Source organism: Stegodyphus dumicola, chromosome 9 (assembly GCF_044657685.1).
Source record: "Stegodyphus dumicola isolate Sdum_Otavi_A_Nest chromosome 9, ASM4465768v1".
Lineage (NCBI taxonomy): Eukaryota > Metazoa > Arthropoda > Arachnida > Araneae > Eresidae > Stegodyphus > Stegodyphus dumicola.
Genome location: NC_140776.1, coordinates 14,623,382 through 14,647,231, shown reverse-complemented (window position 1 = coordinate 14,647,231; position 23,850 = coordinate 14,623,382). Strand labels below are relative to the sequence as shown.

Here is a 23,850-nt window from a genome sequence, read left to right as displayed (position 1 = left end):
AAGTATATAAATATATTTTATACATATATGAGCTCTTTCTAAAACAGTCATTCACAATTATAGGTGATTTTGATCTTTTGTGAGGTTAGTTGACTTTTAAGTAATCTTTAATACCATTGTTTGTTATGTTGTCAGATGTTAACATGCAATTTGAACATTTGGTTCATTCTTAAAATTTATGTCAGTTCCAAATACGAAGACTATTACATTACTTGAAAGATAATTTGATGTGGAATTTTTAAATTTTATAAGCTCAACTGAATAAAAGTTTATTTTTTTCTTTAGTCACTTTAAAAAGTAGTCATCATGAGAAGTTTCTTGTATATATTGGGTCATATAAAAAGTCTCCACAGTTTTTTACAACTAGATGGTATTGATGCCTCTACATCCAGTGACAGTCACCTGATTGTCTTAAACAAACATGTGTTTAAAAAGTGACATTCAACTTCCATTGTTTGTGAAGGTAGTGTTCTAATTCATTGCTTGTGTAAAAGTTACATTTATTTGAAAATTAGTGAAATATCTGAAGAAATACACTATATGATGCTTTGTTTACTATTAAAAAAAGTAATGCTGAGAAATTTGTGAAGTGTACAGTGAGAATGCTCTGAGTAAACGGTTATGTTCAGTGTTCAATGGTAGGGAAAGGGAATTGTCCAATATGAGCTGCTGTATGGTCAAACCATCAATTCAGCCCTGTACCATGCACAACTTGAGCATTTGAATGAAGCAATCCAGAAAGAGCGACTAGAATTGGCCAATAGAAAGAGTTGTGTTCCATCATGACAATGTGCGGCCAAATACATCTTTGATTACTCGGAACAAATTGACAGAACTTGGTTGGGAAGTTTTGATGCGTCCACCATATATCCCAGACCTTACACTATCTGACTACTATTTGTTTAGATCTTTGCAAAACTTTCTTGGTGATAAAAAATTGGCTGACCAAAGAGCCACTGAAAATCACTTGGCCAAGTTTTTCTATGATAAACCACAGAAGTTCTACACCAATGGAATTATAAAGCTACCCAAAAAATTTCAAAAGGTCATAGATAATAATAGTCAATATGTACTTGATTAAAATTGATTTTCCATAAAGAAAATCTTTGTTAAAAAATGTACCAAAAAACCGCAGAGACTTTTTATGTGGTTCAATATAAAAGGAAAGATATAAAAGAAGAAAAATGCACTCTACCAAAATACAAAAAAAGAGAGATTTCTTATTTAAATACTAATCAGGATATTTAGGATTGTTAATATTCAGAGTTGTTGAATCTATTTTATTACACAATCATAAACTGGATAACCTATTGAGTACTCTTCTGAGATACTTTGGCTTTTTGAACTTAAGTTACAAATTTCGTATTGCATATCATAATGAAAATAATTACGTATGAGAAGAGTGATATTAAAATATGAATTATATGTATGACTTCAATTACAGAGGCATTAGATTCAAGTGGATGAAAAGTATGTCTTACTCAATATCCCAAATGAGAAATCCATATGTTGTCACAAATGTAATTATCAGCTTAAGATTATATATATAAATGGATTATGCAAAATTTTCTTTGAATTTTCTCTACGAATATTTTGTAGTGAAAGTTTTGAGGTTTCAAAATTTTGTTATTTGTGTTCAATTGTGTAGACACTTTTATTTTGTCAAAAATATTTCCACTTGTAGAAAAAAATGGAATCAAAATTATATTTTATTATTTTTTAAAGGATAATCAAAGTCATGAATATTTTGTTTAAATAGGGTTAAAAGTTTATTTCTGAAACCTTTTTATTGCTTTACATCATTTTACATTTTTAAATATATGGGAATAAATTTTTGTGTGTTTCATTTCTGATATTTGGAATAATATTAAAATATCTCAAAGACCTAAAATTTTAAAAGTTTACAAATTAATAGCCCATAATTAATCCACATAGATGGAGGAATATGTTAGTAATCAAAGATCCACGCAGTTAGATAAGATTTCTGCTAGAATTGAAATGAAAATCTAGGAAGCTAAAAAAAATCTAGGAATTTTAAATATGCAGGTGAATCATAATTCCATATGGATATCATGTTTTGCAACAAAACATTATATACAATAATAAATTACTATTGCTGAAATTGCCAGTTTTATGAAAGATAATATGTATGCATATTTATATAGTAAGCTTTTACTGCAGAGAAAGTTGTGGAGTAATTTGATAAGTATTCCAGAGATGCATTCAATATGCTATTCAGTTTGTGAATAATAAAAGAATCATAAGCAGTTTTTATTTTATTTATAAAAGTTTTCCTTACATTTTATGGAAAGTATTCAGGAAAAAAATGTAGCAAAGACTTAAATTCTGTCTCTAATTTTTATGGATTTTCATGCAGAAGGTACTGATCATATTTAAAAAAAAAATGATTGGCTGTAACATTTTTCATCTTTTCCTTTGAAAGTCATGAATGCACCTTATTAAGACCATATATTATACTTAACTTCTTATGTTTATGTTCAGATCATTGTCTATTCCAGTATAATACGAGCTTTAAATTGAAACTGTTGGCACTATTTTCAAACTGAATTACAAATTCATCCCTTATTATACAGCTTGGAAGATGCAAGAAAAGCACAACATTAGTGTGAACCAAATTTCAAAATTTCTTATGAATAACAAATTGGATTATTTTGAACCAAGAGTATTTGAAATTCTGTTACTTTAAAATTAATCATCAATTCTTTAGTACTGTTATTTATTTATTTATTTCAAGTATTTTCCTCTTTCAACAAAAGTATCTAAGAATATGCAAATACATATATTTTTTCAAGCTCATGAAGATGCAAAAATGTGAATAATACCTGAAAATATTGGGCATAAGTAACAAAATAAGGAATTACATAAATTTTTACTTTGTGCTTACAATATATATATATATAATGCAAAATAAAATTAAAATTATTTTTTAAATTCATCACATATTAAATTCAGAATAAAATACATGCAAAAATCAAAAAATCAGAAGTGCACTGGCAAACTGCAAAAAATAGAGGGTCAAAATGTGCCAAAACCAAAAATGAAATATGAAATTTACCTTTCGTTGCATCATCATCAGGGGGCTGGTGCAATGAAAGAAGTAAGTTTCAGTTTGGCCAAGATTGAAAAATAATTGGTGTCTTCTGCCCTAAATTCTCTCATCATACCAATAAATTATTATATATATATATGTAAAATATAAAAAAAATACGATGGCTTTGCTCTTTGCGAACCAGCAACCTTTAATTAATTTTCTGCAATTCAGGATCGTCCCCTAACCCAGTACCTGCTAGAACATTCACGCCTATTACATAACCTCCTCATATAAATGCTGCGTCATAAGTTTTCTACATTTTTCTAGAAGCTACTCTGTTACATAACCATTCATATAAATGCTGAGTCAGAAGTTCTCCTAGACAGATGCCTTCTCGCCTTCGTCCTGCTAACGCTTCCGCTATGCTCCTCTTTATTTGTTAGAACATTATGATGTATTAAAGTTTAAAGTCAGTCGTATCTAATAGTTCAATTACTGAATAAGTTATTTGATTAACTTCATCTGGAAAAAGTCGTCTGCTATAAATTAAAATAAAGATATGCTTGCTGTTAAAAATGAAAAGTCCTGAGTCGTCATTTTTCTCCGTGTTTCAATCACCCCAGCTTCGTTAACCATCTGCCAGAACGTGTAATGGAATAGCCTCACCATTCGCCCACGATGTGTTGGAATAACTGAAAACATTACATATATATGTTTGAATGATCTAAAATTCACTTAGTTCAAAAACAAGTTTTTCTAAGACTCTCTCTCTATATATACATACACACACAGAAAATGTGTATGGTAGGATTTAAAGTTTTTAATTGTAAAATTGTAAATAAACCATACACACATATAGAAAGTGTGTATGGTAGGATTTAAAATTTTTAATTATTTGTAATTGTAAAATTTTTAATTGTAAATGCTATCTGAAAAACCTTAAATTAAAAAAATTATGTTCATGAGGTAATGAAAGGAACTTAGTAAAATAATTTTAAAGTATATTCTTTTATTAATATCTGACATCTAATGATGTACTTGAACTTTTTGAAAGGAGCAAACATTATGATACAGATAATTCATATGGTACAATACTCCCTCATTTAATTCCTGCTGGAACAGTGACAAGAAGAGCTGTTGAACCAACGTGGCTTACAGCTAGTAATGCTTATGTAAGTATCATACTGTTATATTGTTAAGGAATAATTATTAATATTGTATTGTAATCTTTTCTGTTAAATATAATTAACTTTTCTATAGCATTGTAATGGAAGTTATTTTTGTGTGCTAAATAGGAGTCTGAATGCAAAAATACTTGTAGACTAATTAATTCAATATTTAAAATGGCTTCATATTTTTAAATATTTCATTTGATGTTTGATATTATTTGATGAACTAAATTTATTTCAATATGAAAGGAAATATAATTTTCAAAGACTGAAAATTTGCATTCAATTTATTAGGGGGATCGTGTTGGAAGTGAGTTAAAATCAATGATTCAAGCCCCACCTGGATACCATTTTGTTGGAGCTGATGTTGATTCTCAAGAACTGTGGCTTGCAGCAATATTCGGGGATTCAATGTTTGCAAAAATTCATGGTATTTATTTTTCATTAGTTTGATATCATTTTATTTTCTGTTCACTGTTTCATTTCATATTATAGTTTAAGCATCTGCATTTCTTTGATGTATGTTATGGCTGTTCTTTCAAATCCATTGATTAACTGTTAGTGATGTATATACATCTAGTAGCATACTAAGGAACATATAGTTGCAGCCATTGGGAACTCCAGACTGTGTGTGAATCATCTGGAATATTAAATCACAGACCAAAATACTTTTTTATGCTTTCATGAATTATCAATACTAATAATTAAATTGATGAAAAATTTTTGAAAGTCATAGTAGAGTTATATTAATTTAAATAAAAAAATGCTTTAAAAAAAGAGAGAAAGAGATAGTGAATGCCTTACAGGTTAGAGCATTTAATATGCATTATATCACACAATATTTGTAGCTAAAAGAAAAAAGTAGTTGAAACTGAGCAAACTGAAATAAGCTGAACTGATTTTTTTCCCTGAATACTGATATTTTTTCCTATAAATTAAAACCTGATCAATTTATATCAAATAATTAATTTTTATTTCTTTTTAAATGTCCGAATTCCAAACCTAGTTATCAGTTCTGTTGCTGAAATCTCATGTTTGCCAATGCACAGCTAAAAGATATTTTTCCTATTTGCTTCTGGGCCCACCAGCAGTCGAGCAGTAAAGTTGCTGAACACTGGTAGTTCAGTCAAGAGTTTGAATCCCTGTGAACAGGTTGGCTGTATGGATGTTTCCATGATTTTCTCCATATGTAATGGGTATACGAGGCAGTTTCCCTTAAAAAGTCCAAGAAAGCATCCCTCCCCTTAGGTACATAGCCCTTATTTTCTTTGACATAATTAAACAAACCAACCCTATTTGCTTCTAGTTTCAGATTATTTAATAGAATAGGAACTCTTCTTACCTGAGGAATGCTTGCATTTTATTTTTACCAATTTACTTAGGGTCTAAAAGTTAAAATGCTGAAAAGGGAACTTGAATGGGCTTACAGATTTGATGTGTCTGAAGTTAGAACTTGTTAAGGAAAGGAAAAATTTTTCCTATCTAGTAAAGATCTGGGTAATTGTAGGAATTAAATAGCGTAAATTTAATATTAAGCTACAATAATATGCAGGGTGTCCCATAAATATTGGCAGACCATAAAAAATCATATAAAATCAACAAACTGGTATGTCAAAATCCTGTTGGAATATAAATACTTATCTCAGAGATGGTCCTTTCTCTCCATAAATTACACATTTTAGTTCAAATTTTTGCCATTTTTTGATGCTATACCATTAATATCATGAAAATGTTCAAATTTAAATCTTTTTAAAGAAGACTTAGTTCATGAGGGATATGATCAGAAGTTGTGCACCTGAGTTACATTAATGTTAGTATTTTAATGGCCTCACAAATGAAAATGAATAAATACTGTATAACCTTAATTTTTCTCATGTTGTTCTTATAGTATGATACTACATTGCGGTGTTTGGGGAAAATTCAAATGAAAATGCACTTTGGGTGAAAAAGTATAATGCATTTTTTGTTTCAAACTACACCCCGACACACTATTTCTTTTATTTTATATAATATTTTTGTATATATTATATTTAGAATTCAAATTTATGGAACACCCTATTGTATCTTATATGTATATAAAAATAATGACTTATATGTTGTGTGAATGTGTGTATTCTCTAAAAGTTATACCACATGATCCAAAAGTAACAGAAAAGTTCAAATTTCTATAATTTGAAAATGGCATTTCTGTAACGATCTCTTCTTGTCCATAGCCAGATAAATAATCTCAAGAGAATACCTGGTTCTCTAAAAGGTAAAGGTTGTACTAATTAAAAGCATATTTATTTTGAAAAATTATGATTTACTTCTGAAGTCACACTAATTTATCTACTCAGTATTTTTATATTGCAAATTATTTATGAGGAATTTAAATATTTATTACTTTAACCATCTGCAATGTTTGACATGTATTGGATTAAAGGAGGTGGGAAAATTAAAGCTGCAGTGAATCAGAAGTTCTGATGATTAATTGAATGCAAAAACCTATTTAACAAAATTTATCATATAATTTCATTCTGTTTCATAGGATGTACTGCTTTTGGCTGGATGACTTTGCAAGGAAAAAAGTCTGCTGGTACTGACATGCATAGCAGAACAGCTGCCTCTGTTGGCATTGCTAGGGATCAAGCTAAAGTAATTTAGTGTCATATATTTATTTTTCTGTTTATTTTTTATATAAAATTATCTTACTTTCTAATTAGAAAATATCTTCAAAAACTGAATCATGTTTACTGACTGAACTGAAAAAAGTACACCAAGATAAATTTTTAAATTTCTCACTGAAAATTACAAAATTTAATATCTAGCAGGGTTCGTACAGTCCTTAATTTTTCAAAAATGATTTTTGGTCCTTAAAAGTCCTTAATTTGGGCCAAAATGAATAAACGGTTCTTAATTTTGCTAATTTGACATTTCTTATCATTTCTAATTATTGCCATTCTCAGTGTGAATTGCGATTTCTCATGAATATGGAATTAAAATTACACGGCTCTTAACCAATCTGTTGGCGGATTTGCATTGCAAACGATTAAAAAAAAATATAAAAAATAAAAATTAACTACCCGAACGAAAGTATTGGTGTCTGATTGGCTATTCACCCAATCTTTCGAAACAGGTGTTATCCATAAATTTAGGCAGATTGTGACGAAAGCGTAAAGCCGGAAGTTTTTTTAAGAGGCGAAAGTGATGATGAAGGAGCTCGAGGGAAAAAAAAGGGGGGGATTCTGAAAATATTTGCCAAAATTAGAGCAGTCCCAACCTGGAAGGCCACAACCTTTCCGACGCCAATAGGAAAGAGATGCCTGGAAAGTGCATTTTCAATAAACTGTGGCCTCATCAAGCTGACTATAAAGACTGGATATTGATGGATGACAATCCTTATAAAGCTAAATGTGGTCTTTGTCTGAAACAAATTGAAATTTCTAGAATGGGAGAGTCAGCGCTGAAAATTCACATGAAAATTAAGTTTTGTTTTATCATTTCAATTTGTTTTTACACGGTTTTGCTTAGCTTAATTTCTGTGTTTGTTTCAATTAAGCCATAAATTAATTTTTTATCACCTTCTACGGAGTTTCTTCTCTTTTGCACATACTATATGTATGGGATATCGGGATTACGAGTTTATTTCTCCAGATGGTCTGTTATCGATTTCGCGGGAAATCTGTTGGCTCCATTTCGATTTTAGGTCGCCAAGGGCAAATTCGGTAACGCTAGCCGAGAAAAAGTGAAGTTCGGAAATACGTTTTGAAGCTTCAATAGACAATTAAGTATTTGGTTTAATCCTATGCTGTTAATAGTAATGCATTATTTTTGCTAATGGCGATACAATTATTAGTTGAAAACAACTAACTAATTAAAAATTTTTAAATATTTTTAAAGCTGAAAACAACTAATTGAAACTAATTTTCCTGAATTAACTCGCAAAATTAACTTTCATGAATTGCTAAAGTTATTGGGTAGAAGTTTAACTGAAAATATACATTCCATATTATATATATATAATACGGAATATATATATAGTCCAACATCTGGACTCGTCGGGACTTCGGCGATCCCAGATTTGAGATTTTTCCGGATATTAGATCATTTTAAATCTACTAAGATGGCACGTAGAAATTATAAAATTGAAAATATGAAATCGTGATTTATGAAATAATGAAGCATTTATGATTTAAAGGGTATAAAAATTTAGAAAAGAAAAGAACTTAATATTTTTATGTTTACTTTATTAAACATTTCTTTCAATGTGAGTTGTTTGATTTGTTTTCTCTGCTAATACTTTAGACTAATACTATAGACATATAATTTATTGTTCAGTTATTAAGTTCCATTGTTCAAGTCCTGTAATTGCTGTGTTGAGAATTCCAAATAACTTGTCAATCAAAATTTTTTCTCATTCAGTAACCTCTCTGTTACTTTCTTCACTATCGGTAGCTGTATTTTCTGGATTTAGAACCATACTACAGATTTCGCCTTCCGTTAATTGATTGATGATTGGGGCATTGTCATCGCAATGAAAAACTTCTGTTTAACTTCCCTAAATTCTGCCGCCTGGTGCGGCCATGCGAGCTCTGGTGCTGGTTCTGGCTTTATGTGAATAACAAATCAGTTATTCTTAATTCAAATAGCACTAAATATAATCGTTTGTCCTATGAGTATCATCAACAAAATCTATTTTTAGCATAAGGAAAGAAATTTCTGTTAAATCTCCCATTGTCAACATTTTAGCGCATTAAACTTAAATCTGTAATCGGATAATACTCTGTTATTTGGCGTCGCTGCATGAGTCATCACTCAAGTTGTCATCCGTTGATAAACACGCGGTGATGAAAGGTGACAATAAATAATGCGGTGACACTAAATAATGATTCGCGATTTCGGCACAATAAATAATTGCAGTGACAATAAATAATGATCACGCGGTGACAATAAATAATGATTCGCGATTTCGGCATCAAGGATATAAAATATTAGTTGGTGTAAAATTAGCAAATGTTTTGGTTTCAGATTATGCCAAGCAGATACGCAGCTATGGAGTCAAGTTACTAATCACACAAATTTATGCTAAAATAATTATTTCTTCAATAATGAGATATTTTATTTAGCGCCAAACTGAGAATAAGAATTGGGATTTCCGGCATGTTTTTTTATGATGAGGAAAAAAATTTAATGCGCATGCGTAAAGCATACCCCTTCCCTCCAAAAAAAGCCCTAAAAAATTGGTTGGTGGTGGCTTTGAGGTCCGGATTTTAGATCATTCCAGATATTGGATGTCCGGATCTCGGACTTTGTACTGTATATATATATATAGTAAAAAATGTATATTTTCAGTACTCATTTCTTATTATATATATATATATACATACATTATATACATATACACTCATGTCCATAAATTAAGGATAATGCAAAATCAGGCAAAGGAAGAGTTAGGAGCAAAACAAATTTGACTTATTTGTAAAGCTTATTTATTAAACATAAGGTAAAGAGCAAAAAAGGATGCTATATGTTTGATATTATTAAAAAAAATAGCGACTTTTTCCTCCCTAGAGCAAATTACAAAAAAAAACTATTTACAAAAAACCAATATTACATGGTTGGTATGATTGTTAATACATTGTATGTCTCCCAGATGATACAATACAGTCCGTACAACGCCTAGGAATGCTGAGTATCAAATTATCGATCTGATCTTGGGGGATATTACACCACTCAAAAAGCAATGCTCTCCGAAGTTCCAGTAGACATGTAGGAGGAGGTTGACAGGCTGCAATTCGTCGGCCAAGCATGTTCCACACGTGCTCTACTGGATTCAAGTCCGGTGAGAATGCTGGCCAGTCCATACGGGTGATATCCTCCAATTGAAGGCATTCGCTTACGATGTTTGCATGGTGAGGACGGGCGTTGTCATCCATAAACACAAATTGTGTGCCCATGCACCCCGAAACAAACGTACATGTTGTTCCAGAATGATGTCCCGATAGATTTGGCTTGTCATGGTTCCAATTGGAACATGCAGCTCAGTTCTGGAACCCAGAATAATTCCACCCCAAACAAGCACTCCTGCACCACCATAACGGTGTCATTCAATGATGTTTTCTTGGTGATAACGGGTACCTGGAGCTCTCCATATGAAAGTCCGGCAAGAATCAGACTGCAAGCTAAACCTGGACTCGTCGAGAAACATCACACAAGCCCACTGTTGCGGTGTCCACAATGCATGCTCTCTACTCCATGCTAACCGCAGGTGACAGTGAGTTGCAGTAAGTGTAACGCATCTGACAGGTCTACGAGCATATAGATCAATCTGCCCTAAGCGTCTGTACATGGTCTGCCTTGAAATTGTCATACCAGTGGCTGAAGAGAGCTGACAAGACAGGTCTGGGGCTGTGCTCCGCCTGTTTCTTTTGGCAGTAACTGCCAAATACCGTTCCTCATTCGGCGTTGTAACTCTCGACCTGTGCTGTAACGTCTACTCACATTACCATCATCTTGGAATCGTTGCCAAAGCATGGAGATGACACTCTGGGCAATTCCAAGTTTGTCTGATACTTCAGCTGAGTACACCCACATTCCAGACGGCCAATAATTCTACCATGTAAAAAATCATCCAAATGCGTCCTTTAACTCATAACTATTCGGTTATTGCACTGAAATGCTTATAAAGCGCCTGCGAACAATTTTACTCCTTTGCCTGTATTTCTTATATATCACTCTCTTACACTCTCTTCATTGTGACGTACCATTGGTGTCATCTGGTTACTTCCTGAAATTTGCATATGATTCTTGAAGATGTGTGTAGTGATTTTACAGGTGATATATTTATTTTAGAGTTCGATTTCCGCGTGACTCCGAATTATCCTTAATTTATGGACATGAGTGTATATGCGATACTTAATTTTGCTAATGCCTTGCATGTAATGCCCCTTTTAGGTGCAAAACATCTCTCCCTTCTCAACTGCAGAGTTTCTTCTAACAGTATCATGAATTTTTTCAAGTTAGAAGAACCATCTACTTCAGGAAAAGATGTAACTGCTAATTCAACATCAATAAGTGTAGAAAATAATAAAATCAATTCTTTTCTTTTCAAATCTGAAGTTACAGATGCAGAAATATTGTGGGCTTTTAAGTGCATCAAAAGCCACTATTCTTTTAAATCGTGCAATGGTATTGGGCCGTTATTCACTAAAATGTTCCCAGATAGTTCCATTGCAAAACAGTTTTTATGTGGTGAAAAGAAATGTGCTTATATCTGTTATTTTGGTCTTGGCCCTTATTTTAAAACTTTGTTACTAAAGCATTGTAAAAATGCTGAGTTTTTTACATTACTATTTGATGAGACTCTTAATCTAACAAATCAAAAGAAGCAACTACATATTCATGTGAGGTACTGACATCACGAAAATAAGGTCAGAACTCAGTACCTTACTTCTGCATTTATAGGGCATGCAACAAGTGAAATTATTTTATCCAAATATTATGAATGTGTTGAAAAACTAGACTTGTCATAACTCTTACAAATATCGATGGATGGTCCTGCAGTAAACTGGAAACTTTATGATTTATTGCAACAGGACTTGACAAAGAAATATAACATTCAATGCTTGACATTAGGGACATGCAGTTTACACATTCTTAACAATGCTTTCAAGCATGGGATGTCATCCACTGGCTGGGACATTCCATCATTCTTATCCTCCTTATACTGGATTTTTAAAGATTCTCCTGCAAGATGTGAAGATTTTTTAAGTATATCTGGCTTAGAAAAGCTACCTGTGAAGTTCTGCTTTTACCGATGGTTGCAAAATGTCCCAGCAGTTGAAAGAGCCATTGAAATATGGGATGACTTACTACTGTACATTAAAAATGTTGAAATGGGGAAGTTTAAAAGAAATTCATCGAAATCCTTCTCAAATATTTTGGAGGCAACTAAAGATAAAACATTTCTTATAAAATTTAATTTTTTTCTCTCTCTGTCGAAAATATTATTGCCTTTCCTTGAATATTATCAAAGTGATAAACCACTTATTCCCTTTTTTGCTGAAGATATCTTAAAACTTGTAAATGATTGCCTTCAGCACTTTAAAATTTTGAAACTAGAATATTCAAAAATAACTAAAGCAGAAAATCTTTATAAATTTAATTTTAATGATGAAATTGTTATAATGATAAAAGTAAAGTTTATTTGGGATTCATTGCTGAGCAGTTAATGAATGACAAATGCCGCAAGAAGGACATTTCACAAGCTGAAAGTTTTGCATTGAAACAAGAAGGTCAACAATGTGTCTTAACAATGGTACAACACTTAATGTCTAAATGTCCAATAAATTATTCTCTTATTCGAAATGCATCTTGTATAGACCCGCGATTGATGGTTAAAAGTCCAGAAAAAGCCCAGAACAAAATGATAGTTCTAATGGTATTAATGCGGAATAAACGTGTTTTACAAGATGATTATGATGAAATTCTGCTGCAGTTTGGAGAGTTTCTAAACAAAGTAGTTAAGACAAATTTACATGAATTTTCTACTTTTGATCCTCAAAATCTTTCTCTTGACACATTTCTCACTTCTTATTTTCATGATTTTCACTATTCAAAAGTATGGAAAATAGTGGAAATGATTCTTATCTTGTCACATGGACAGGCCTCTGTGCAAAGGGGCTTCTCTGTAAATAAAGCAATTGAAATTGAAAATTTAAGTGACTCATAATACATTTTTCAATGCACAGTATTTGATTACATAAAATTTTCTGGGGGTGTTCTTAATATTGAAATTAATAAAGAAATGAGATCAGCAGCAGCTTCTGCAAGGTCTAAATATATGCAGTATTTAGAAGAACAAAAATCTTTAACTAAATCTGAAAATTCAAAGAGGAAAAGAAATATTATTGAGGAAGAAATTGATTATATGAAGCAGAAGAAAAAATTTCTTCAAAGGGACATTAAAGATATTAATGAAGAAGTAGATGCTTTAGCAGATGAAGCTGAGACCAGCAGGAACATTGATTTGTTTATCAAAGCAAATGAACTTAGAAGAATAGTTAAAGAAAAGGAAATAGACATAAATAAATTAGATGTTAAAACAGCTGAAAGATTTCAGATTTAAAAAAAGCACAAATGTTTTGTATCTTTTATTGTACAGTTTATTATTTCTAGTATCTTTCAAAAAACCAAGGAAATAAATTGTATGTTTACAAATCAGTTATTTTAATCTGCAAAATATTCTTACATTGTGATTATAATAGTAGTTGACTCTGTTTAAATAAATATCAAATAAGCTAAATAATAATCATTAAATCTCTAAAATAGTGACTGTTATTAGTGTAAAATACACTTATACATGTTTTTCAAGAAATTATGTTCCTAATTTATTGTTATCTACTTCATAACTTGTAGGGAGTTAGTTCAATTTTCAAAATTGTTTTATGGTAAGTATTAAATTGAATTTAATAACAGTGCATAATACACACTTCTGTTAGTTTCTTAAAGTGAAATTACAAGCATGAAGTCGGTTGTATGGATAATTGCTTTATTCTATTCGTTTTTTTGTTTGCTGATAGGTCCTTAATTTTTTCTTTGGTGGTCCTTAAAAGTCCTTAATTTTCATGTAAGGAAATGTGTACGAACCCTGGTCTAGGTATAATTTGAGTAGTAGGATCAAAACGTGGAAAAAAATTGGTATGTTATTTCATAAAAAGTCCGATTTTATGTTAAAATACCTATATTAGAACAATGCTATATTTAAATCTAATATATATCCTAAAGTCGCGCTTTCGAGACATGGAAAACCCAAGTTAAATTTCGACAATCGGTCCAGTAGAACGGGAGTTCAGTCTGAGCCGGCCCATTTTTAGGATATTGTATTTATAAGTTTGTGGATCTATATTATATTATTATATTGTTCTAATGAGTTGTACAATATATTGTCCATTCATATAATTCTAATAATATGATATCCTAATCTCTGCTGCTTCAAAAAAGGCAATATTGAGACAATTAAATGTTACCAACTCTGTCTCCATGCAGACCATGTTATTTTAGATAGTACAGATACCAAAGATTAGCTCTTTTCCTAAATCATTTTAAAATATATAATCATTTATCTGGAATAGAAATCTTCAGATCTCATTTACACTGTTTACTGTTACACTGTTTTTTTTTTTTTTTTTTTTTTTATATCTAGAATACAAGAAATGGATAGCAATTTACAGTGGGGAAATTAATGTTAATAATAATAAAATAATATAAATGTAAAAATTAACAATAACATTAGTATGTCTAATTCATGTATGTTGTAATTATTTTATAAATTATTTCTTTAACCTTTCTTTCAGAATTGATGTACCATATTTTTCTCTCTCAATGTTCAAGGAGTAAAATTAAATGAAATAGGAGAAAAAAAATATATGAACAAATAGGGTAATAAATAAACTTCTTTGCAAATTTTGTTAAATAAATATTAAGCAATGAATATTCAGATAAACTTGTAAAGAACTACCTGCTACTTACATATTCTTCTGCATTTGCTATAAATATCTCTCCTTCCACCGTTATTCTTGCTTTTAATGAAAAAAAAATTTTTGATATTGTTCTTTACTTAATATGTTTCACAAACAATAATCAATCAACAAATGGACTGTATTCCTTCACTTTTATTTCATTACACTAATTATAAATAAAATGTCAGCAATGCGAAATAATTGATACAAAATAAGCGAGCCATTCTACATGGCTGTCACAAACACAATTCTATCAATCAATTACCTTGTTGCCACACATAAAGTTCAAAACTAAAGGAAGAAAAACAAAAGAAATTTACGCTGTTTGCAACAATAAAATGAAGCAAACAATACTCACATAAACATCCTGGCCCTCGTTGAAATCCCAGGGGATTTCAACAGTTAGAGCATTTTAAAACTTCTTAGTCTGTAATAAAAGATAAACATAAGAAAAATAATACTAAATATTATATGCGAAGCAGTTCATAGTTTTTAGTCTGAATAGGAAGAGGACACAATTTCACGACTGGTCGTTTTATGACACCATGACCAGTTTTAATACTAGCAACTCTGACTCTTTGATCTGAGCCCGGATGAACAGCAATTATTCTCCCTAACCTCCATTTAAGAGGCGGAAGGTTGTCTTCTTTGATGAGGACTAAGTCATTGACTTCTAAATTGTTTTGACTTGTTTTCCATTTAGGTCTTTGCTGAAGCTGAGACAGGTATTCTCGACTCCATCTTTTCCAGAAGTGCTGAAAAATAAACTGTCTCACATGCCATCTGTCAATGTGATTGAAGGAACTATAATTTAGGTCTGGTTCAGGTATGGTAGTTAAAGACGTTCCTGTTAGGAAATGACCAGGTGTTAATGCAGTTAAATCATTTGGATCAGCCGATGTTGGACACAATGGCCTAGAGTTGAGACAAGCTTCAACCTGCGCTATCAAGGTCTGAAATTCCGGATAGGTCAGTACAGTATCACCAACAGTCCTTTTTAGATGTAATTTCATTGACTTTACTGCTGATTTCCATAGTCCACCAAAATGGGGAGATGATGGCGGGTTGAATATCCATTTTATTTCCTCTAAAGACAAAAATTTGTGAATTTCTTGATTTTGCTTACATTGCAAAAAAACATTTTCTGATTTCTTTGTCGGCACCTTTAAAGTTAGTACCGCAGTCACTATAAATCTCAAATGGTTTCCCTCTTCTTGCAATAAATCGTTTCAATGCACTTAAAAATGCCTTTTTTGACAAATCTTCTACCACTTCAAGATGTACTGCCTTGATTACAAAACACACAAATAAGCATACGTAACATTTAAATGATTTTTGTCCACGTCCTGCACGATGTTTAATCATGAACGGTCCAGAAAAATCTATTCCAGTTCGATGAAATGATCGAGATTGTGTTACTCTAGATTCCGGTAGATCAGCCATTATTTGACTTGCAGTTTTAGCTCTAAGTTTGCAACACGTGATACAAGATCTTACTACTTTTCGGATAGCAGATCTAGCAGCTATGATCCAAAATTGTCTAATTAAAGATAGAAGAAGTTCCGGTGCTGCATGCAGATATTTGACATGAAAGTGTCTAATTATGATTTCTGTCAGATTGTGTTTTGAAGGTAATAAGATTGGATGTTTTTCATTTTCTGATAGTTGCGCATTTTTCAGTCTTCCTCCTGCACTTAACACTTTGTTGTCATCTAAAATTGGACACAAGCTAAGGAGGTTGCTGTTTGTAGGTAAGTCCTTTCCCAACTCCAAACATTGAATTTCTTTAAAAAAGTGAAATCGCTGTATTATTCGGACAATACAGAAAGTTGCAGCTCGAATTTCATTACTAGATAAAAAAGACGTATTTCTTTCCAGATATGCTACTTTAGAATTCGATATGAATCTTAATATCCAAGCAAATATGTGTTGTAACTTTGGAAATGAAGATGTATTTGATATAATAGCAAGTTCCTGTACAGGTTCAGAAACTACAAATGAGACTGTTTTACGTGCATCTGGTAATGCCTCCTCTTCTATAAGAATATTTTTAGACAAGGCAATCTCACTGCACTTTAACCAAGAAGGACCATTCCACCACAATTGATGAGATAATAGTTCTGCAGAAAGTAACCCATGCGAAGCACAATCAGCTGGATTTTCCTTTCCATCAACATGACTCCAGTTCTCAGGTGGTAAGATGGATTGTATTTCAGAAACTCTATTGGATACGAATACTTGCCATTTTTTAGGATCTGACCTTAGCCATGACAACACGATTTGTGAATCACTCTAAGCTTGCACTAAATCAAAATTTATAACTAATGCAGCTTTTACAGACTGAATCAAGCGTGCCAATAACACTACTGCACATAATTCCAGTCTTGGAATCGTAATAGATTTTAATAGTGCTACACGAGTTTTAGCTGTTACGAGTTTAACATTAATGTCAGAGTTATTGCAAGTTTTTATATAAATAACTGCTGCATAACCTCTCGAAAATAATCAGGTAGCAGAATTTTCCTAGGTATATTTATAGAATTCAAAAGTTTTAACTTCTCTACATAGATTTCTCCAATTTCGATCAATCTTTTCTGTTACAGGATCATCCCATGACAATTGTAATTTCCACAATTGCTGAAGGATCATTTTAGCGAGAATTACAAACGGAGCTATCCACCCCAATGGATCGAATAGTTTTGCTACGAATGACAAAATAATTCTTTTAGTCGGAACACTTTGATACTCTATTACACCGACATTACATTAGAATTCATCATTGTCCAGATGCCATTCCAATACCAGAACTTTCAATGTTTTGTCTTCTATTACACGATGAATATTGTCACTATCTGTGTTTGTTAAGCCAGAGGTTTTTAACAATGACAGTTCACTTGTCAACCATTTGTGAAGCTCAAAACCATTACTTTTTAGCAGTTGTTGCAATTCGTCTATCAATGCAATACCTTCCGAACTATCTTTTACACCTGTTAACATATCATCAACATAAAAATCTCTTAAAACTATATTCTTTGCCTTTGGAAAGTTCAATCCTTCGTCAATCGCTAACTGACGCAAAACTTTGGTTGCAAGATATGGAGCAGCTGCAGTTCCATATGTAACTGTTTTCAAATGACAAACTTGTATTTGTTTATACGGGCTATCTCTCCATAATATTCTCTGAAAATCTCTATCTTTTTCATGAACCTTTATCTGTCTGTACATCATTTTAATATTAGCGGTTATTGCAATGTTATGAAGTCTAAATCTTAGTAAAATACAAATTAAGTCATCTTGTATTTTTGGGCCTATCATTAGCGTATCATTTAAAGAAACACCTGTGGTTGTTTTAGCGCTCGCATCAAAAACAACTCTCAATTTTGTTGTTAAGCTAGAGTCGTCCAACACGAAGTAATGTGGGATATAATAGTGTTTATTCTCTAATTCATAATCTCTGTCTGGCACTAATTCTACGTGTTCTAGTGAAAAGTACTCTTTCATAAACTGAATATACTGGTTGTAAATTTCTTTCATAGATAACAGCCTCTTCTCCAAGTATTGAAATCTTCTGTACGCCATTTCACGGGAGTCACCTAGAACATCTCTATTGTCTTTGAATGGTAATGCAACTGAATAACGACCTGATGTGTCTCTAAAATGCGAGTTTTTAAAATGTTCTTCACAAAGTTTTTCTTCATTTGTTAAAGGTTGTACATTTGGAAACTTTTCTAACTCCCAGAAAGAATTTACTAACTCATCTGTGTTTGTATTCAAATGATTCACATATATTGGCTCAAAATTTGTAGTACCAGAAATTATCCATCCCAACCTTGAATTTAGAGCAAATGGTAGATCAGGACCACGTTTGACAATTTCTCTCATCATTAAATAAAGAAATATATTTACTCCAAATAAAATGTCAACTGGTTGTGACTTGTAAAATAATGGATCAGCTAATTGTAAATCACTGAAGTTATCGAAGATGATTGATGGCAAAGATACATAGGGAATGTTATCTGTCACCTTGTCCAGTACAAACGCTGATGTTGATACACGAATATCACTTTTAAAATGAGAAGTGAATACTAAATCGACTTCCCCATTACTTGTAGTATTAAATTCTCCTAGACATGATACAGAAATGGAATTATCTTTCACTCATAATCCTAATTTCTTCACACAATCCCTTGAAATAAATTATCTCTGAGATCCAGTGTCACATAAACATCTACACTTCACAAACTGTTTTTCAGAATTTTGAACTTTTATTAAAGCAGTACACAATAAAATGTGACTGGTTTGATTACCTTTTGCATTCGAATCATAATGAGAGGCACAAACTGTGGCTGAAACGTCCTTAGGACTCGTTAATTCATCTCTTTTAGGGATAGATTGCGTAGGCGGAGATATACTGTTTAACTGAGTTTTATTCTTTGAATTATTTACAATGTGCAAAATACTGTGATGCTTCTTAAAGCAATGTTGACATGTATTTAAACTCTTGCATTTTGGGGCAAGTGCATATTAGATAAACAATTAAAACAGTAACGATTAGATTTTACAAATTCTATCCTTTGCTGAACCGATAAATTTAAAAATTTCAAACATTTGGCTAAACTATGATCTTCTTTACAATAACCACAACCCAAAGTAGCAACCAGAACATTATTCTTATTTTCAAACACAGTTTTAGGTACCTTATTACTTGTTAATTTGCTATTTTGAAGTATTCTTGCATAGTTTTTTAGGAATTCAATTAAAGTCATAAGTTTTGGAATCTCATTAGATTTTAACTGACGTTCCCACCATAATTTTGTAGAAGGGTCTAATTTTTGCAAAATTAAATAAGTCATTAAAGTGTCACCAAAATTATCAATGGTTTGATTCAATACTTCTAAAGAACCAATTACTTCATTAATATTGTCAACTAAATTTAAATTAGCAAATGCTGATTCATTTTGAATAGTTGGTAAGCTTAGAAAACGTTTAATATATGCAAAAATTTGTTCTCTCTTATTTGAATATCTTTCGTCTAAGAGATTCCATGCTATTTCAAAATTACAATCCGAAATTTGAATGGTTTGAATAATGCGATATGCTTCACCTTTCAACGAAGCCTTCAAATACTGCAGTTTTTTAGCATTAGGTAAATTTGTATTATTTCTTACACAAGCACTGAAAAGATCTTTAAAAGCTATCTCCATTCTGTAATATTACCACCAAAAGTCGATAATGTTAACTTGGGTAATTTAATATCGTCAAGAACCTGTTCTGAAATTACACTATTAGAATTATTTTTACTATTTTGATTTTTTAATATTTTTTCACCTTTAAATTTACACAAATAAATTTTATCTGTGTACTCCTGAACATTATCTATTTCATTTTCTAATTCTTTAGTATCTGTAATTAAACCTTCTATTTCAGAATCAAGCTTCCTTAACTCAATTTCTTTTTCTTTTTTTTTTTTTTTTTTTTTTTTTTTTTTCAATAATTCGACACATTCCTCTAGTTCTATTAAATTAATTTCATCTGCAGTTAAGTTTCAATTTTCTTTACATAATTAGTAACGCTCCTGTGTAAAACCATTCTTTTTGTTTTAAAAGTTATAAGTTCACTCATAATTGATCAATTCAAAAACAGAAATTGTTCTTAAATCACTTAACACTATTATTAAAATGAAATCGAATTCTATGCTGTATTACAACATTGTTCATAAAATTTAACAACAAATTAAACGAATTTTTGTTCAAAATCCACTTACCTCACAAAGTGGAGTAATTTTTCACCAACCATATGCATATTTGCATTGTTAGAATACGCTTAGAACAGTCCCTATCTTCACTAGCTCTCCGGCTAGACTTTTGACCAACAATAAATGTTCATAAACTTAATATGTTTCACAAACAATAATCAATCAACAAATGGACTGTATTCCTTCACTTTTATTTCATTACACTAATTATAAATAAAATGTCAACGATGCGAAATAATTGATACAAAATAAGCGAGCCATTCTACATGGCTGTCACAAACACAATTCTATCAATCAATTATCTTGTTGCCACTAAAGGTTCAAAACTAAAGGAACAAAAACAAAGGAAATTTATGCTGTTTGCAACAATAAAATGAAGCAAACGATACTCACATAAACAGATATATTAAAAAGACTTTTCTTTCTCTTCTTTCTCTGACAAGTGCCAAATTCAAAGTTTTGTACTTAGTCCATTGCGTTACTTTTTTTAATGTTCAGTATTGTAATTGCTATAAAAGTGCCAAAGTTTAAACATTCTTTTGTAATAAAAGAGCAGCATTAGTTTTGATCTGATGCACAAGCTATATTCCCCTTCATTAAATGATTTTCATCCTTCTTATTCACAACTGTTCTATTTTTCTTTTTACATCCTGCCCAATATTTTCAGATTTATCCAGAATCATTTCAATATTTATCCAGAATTGATATATTCCTGTTAACTATCATATGCAGAAACTAAAAACATTCACTATGTCTTAAGTTCTTCAGTCTATCCTTGGACAAACAGTAACAACTCATGACGATTAAACTTATCTCGAAATGCCGAGACTTATAACTCGTTCATGACATTTCAACTGGGTATAACCATTTGCACAGCAGAGAAAGCAGCCAGAAGCTTTGATTAAAAACTTATTTTATATTTACCTCTTTCAGCTTGTAAAATTGCTGAAATGCATCGTCTTATGTCATTCGTAATTCATCATAATTCTGGAGAGTTTTCTGTTTATAGAAAGTTTTAAGAATCCCCCAGCATGTTTATAGTTCTTCAGTTATGTTTACAGTGTTCTTCATGAATCATTTTTCATTTTGTTCACAGATTTTAAATTATTCACGTATTTATGGTGCTGGAAAAGCACATGCTCAAAGGTTGTTAATGCAGTTTAATCATCGCTTGACTTTAGATGAAGCCAAACAGAAAGTTAAGAAAATGTATTCTGAAACTAAAGGCATCCAAAAGTAAATCTGAGTTTTGAAATTTATTTTAAATTCTAAATGATTATTAAAACTTTGTATGCATTTTCTCATGTCTTATTATATTTATTACAACAATTTTTTTCCTGTGCAGAACTGTTGTGGGTGAGGATGAAATAAGTGATGATGGTTATATTTTTACTCCTGGTCCTCAAAGGCGCATATGGGTAGGAGGCAGGTAAGCATATTTTTCTTATTTTATATCACTTAGGAGAAAATCAGTATCTTTTGATTGATTGAAATTTAAAATAATTAATATTTCTTTTTCAACAGTGAATCCCACATGTTTAATAAACTTGAAGAAATTGCTCTTTCTCAAAAGCCTAGTACACCAGCATTGAATTGCAGAATAAGTCGCGCTTTAGAACCAAAAGCTGTTGACAAAAATGTGAGCTATTTGTATCTTACATAACTTCAAATTGTGAAAAAAAAATTTTGAAATAGATTTTTTGGAAGTGTTAATAAAATTTTGTAATTTTTTTTTAATTTCATGTATAATGTAATAAAGAAATTTTTCAAATAATAAATTTTATAAATGAATAAACAACATTTATAATGTTGTTTATTCATTTGTAAATATAATTTTACAAAGTATAATTTTACTAAGTATAATTTTAATTATTATTTAAACATCTATTTCAGTTCATGCCTAGTCGCATTAACTGGGTGGTGCAAAGTTCTGCAGTGGATTTCTTGCATTTGATGTTAGTTTGCATGAAATGGCTTTTCACAGAATTTAATATCAGTGGCCGTTTTTCTATATGTATACACGATGAAGTTCGCTACCTTGTAAAGAGTGAAGACAGATACAGAGCAGCATTAGCACTTCAGATTACGAATCTTTTAACTCGATCTTTCTTTACTTCAAGATTAGGAATGTATGACTTACCACAGGTAAATCAACACTGTATTACTAGTATTCTTTTCCTAGTAAAAAGTTGCATAAAACATAGTATTATATATAATATGAATGGACTTATGTGGTACAGTGTACACTTTGTTACCTATATTCTTTGTTTACCATTTAATAAAAGACACAATTTTATTTCTTTTATTTTTAAATAGTAAATTATTAAAAATTCTGGTATAGTTATTACAAAGTATTCAAAAGTTCTGAAATTAAATATTTATTAGAAAGGGAAATTTTAACTTTGAATTTTAAAATGTGAAAGTAGGCTTTTGAGTATTTGTCAGAGTAATAAGACAGTGTAAAAATATCCTAATTAATCTATTCAAATAATTTAACAAGACTTCCACAAATTAAATATTTTAAGTGTTTTATGCATCTGATAATATATGAAAATAATTTTAGCAAATTTAAAAAGTACTGTTGTTGAAGCCTCATATTCTGTGCTGGTTGTATGAATCATATTAGACTTAACAAGCATCATAATATTTTATTAAATATAAACATTACTCGGTGTCATATTCAGAAGTGAGTTTATATTGTTGTGGGTTATGAATTCATTGATATCTCTCTAAATGGTCTTTCCAGGTAAACAAGAAGAAAGTTATAGTTTATTATAAAAATTAACTCTACTTAGCACAATAAATAACAGCAAAGCACTTGGAGAGAATGCAGATATTAAGAATTTCCTTCTTAGTGCATAAAAAGTATTGTCGTTATTACAAAATCTCACACCTGAATAACAGCTAATTTGTTTAAGTTCTTAGAACCGTATTTATGTAGTGTAGTACGAGTACTGGCCTGGTGTAGCATGAATTTCTGGAAGCTTCAAGTAAAGAATTTCTGGAAGCTTCAAGTGTGCCAGGATGCCACATCCTAGGTAGTGCAATCCTCACAACAAGAAGCAAGTATAGCAAATTCCTTGAAAGGGATGTTGCTAATGGAAGGACAGTTGATAGATAGTCATGTGAGGTGAGAAGGCCTAAACCCCCACAGATGCATTCACTAACAGCATTGTCCATTTTGTTAAATGAAAATATCCTAATTTTGGCTTTGGTATTGTCTTTGAGATATGTTTCCTGTAAAGCAAAGCATACTGGCTGATGGTCATCCTCATTACCATAATAAAGTGCAAATCTATCATGGTTCACTGCTTTAGGATTAGAAAGTTTTTGGATACGCACCACTACAGGCTAAATGAAGAGTCACTTTGAATG

At 31.2% G+C, this 23,850-nt stretch overlaps 1 protein-coding gene across 1 annotated transcript in view; it reads left to right on the top strand.

The window, feature by feature from the left end:
- PolG1 (DNA polymerase gamma, catalytic subunit tam) overlaps positions 1 to 23,850 on the top strand; it is a 123,417-nt gene that overhangs the window by 92,641 nt on the left and 6,926 nt on the right. The window contains exons 16-22 of the mRNA XM_085823247.1: positions 4,107 to 4,224; positions 4,516 to 4,651; positions 6,749 to 6,855; positions 21,572 to 21,711; positions 21,821 to 21,904; positions 22,000 to 22,114; positions 22,369 to 22,620. Coding sequence (XP_085679373.1) covers positions 4,107 to 4,224; positions 4,516 to 4,651; positions 6,749 to 6,855; positions 21,572 to 21,711; positions 21,821 to 21,904; positions 22,000 to 22,114; positions 22,369 to 22,620 — 952 coding nt within the window. The remainder of the gene's footprint in view (positions 1 to 4,106; positions 4,225 to 4,515; positions 4,652 to 6,748; positions 6,856 to 21,571; positions 21,712 to 21,820; positions 21,905 to 21,999; positions 22,115 to 22,368; positions 22,621 to 23,850) is intronic.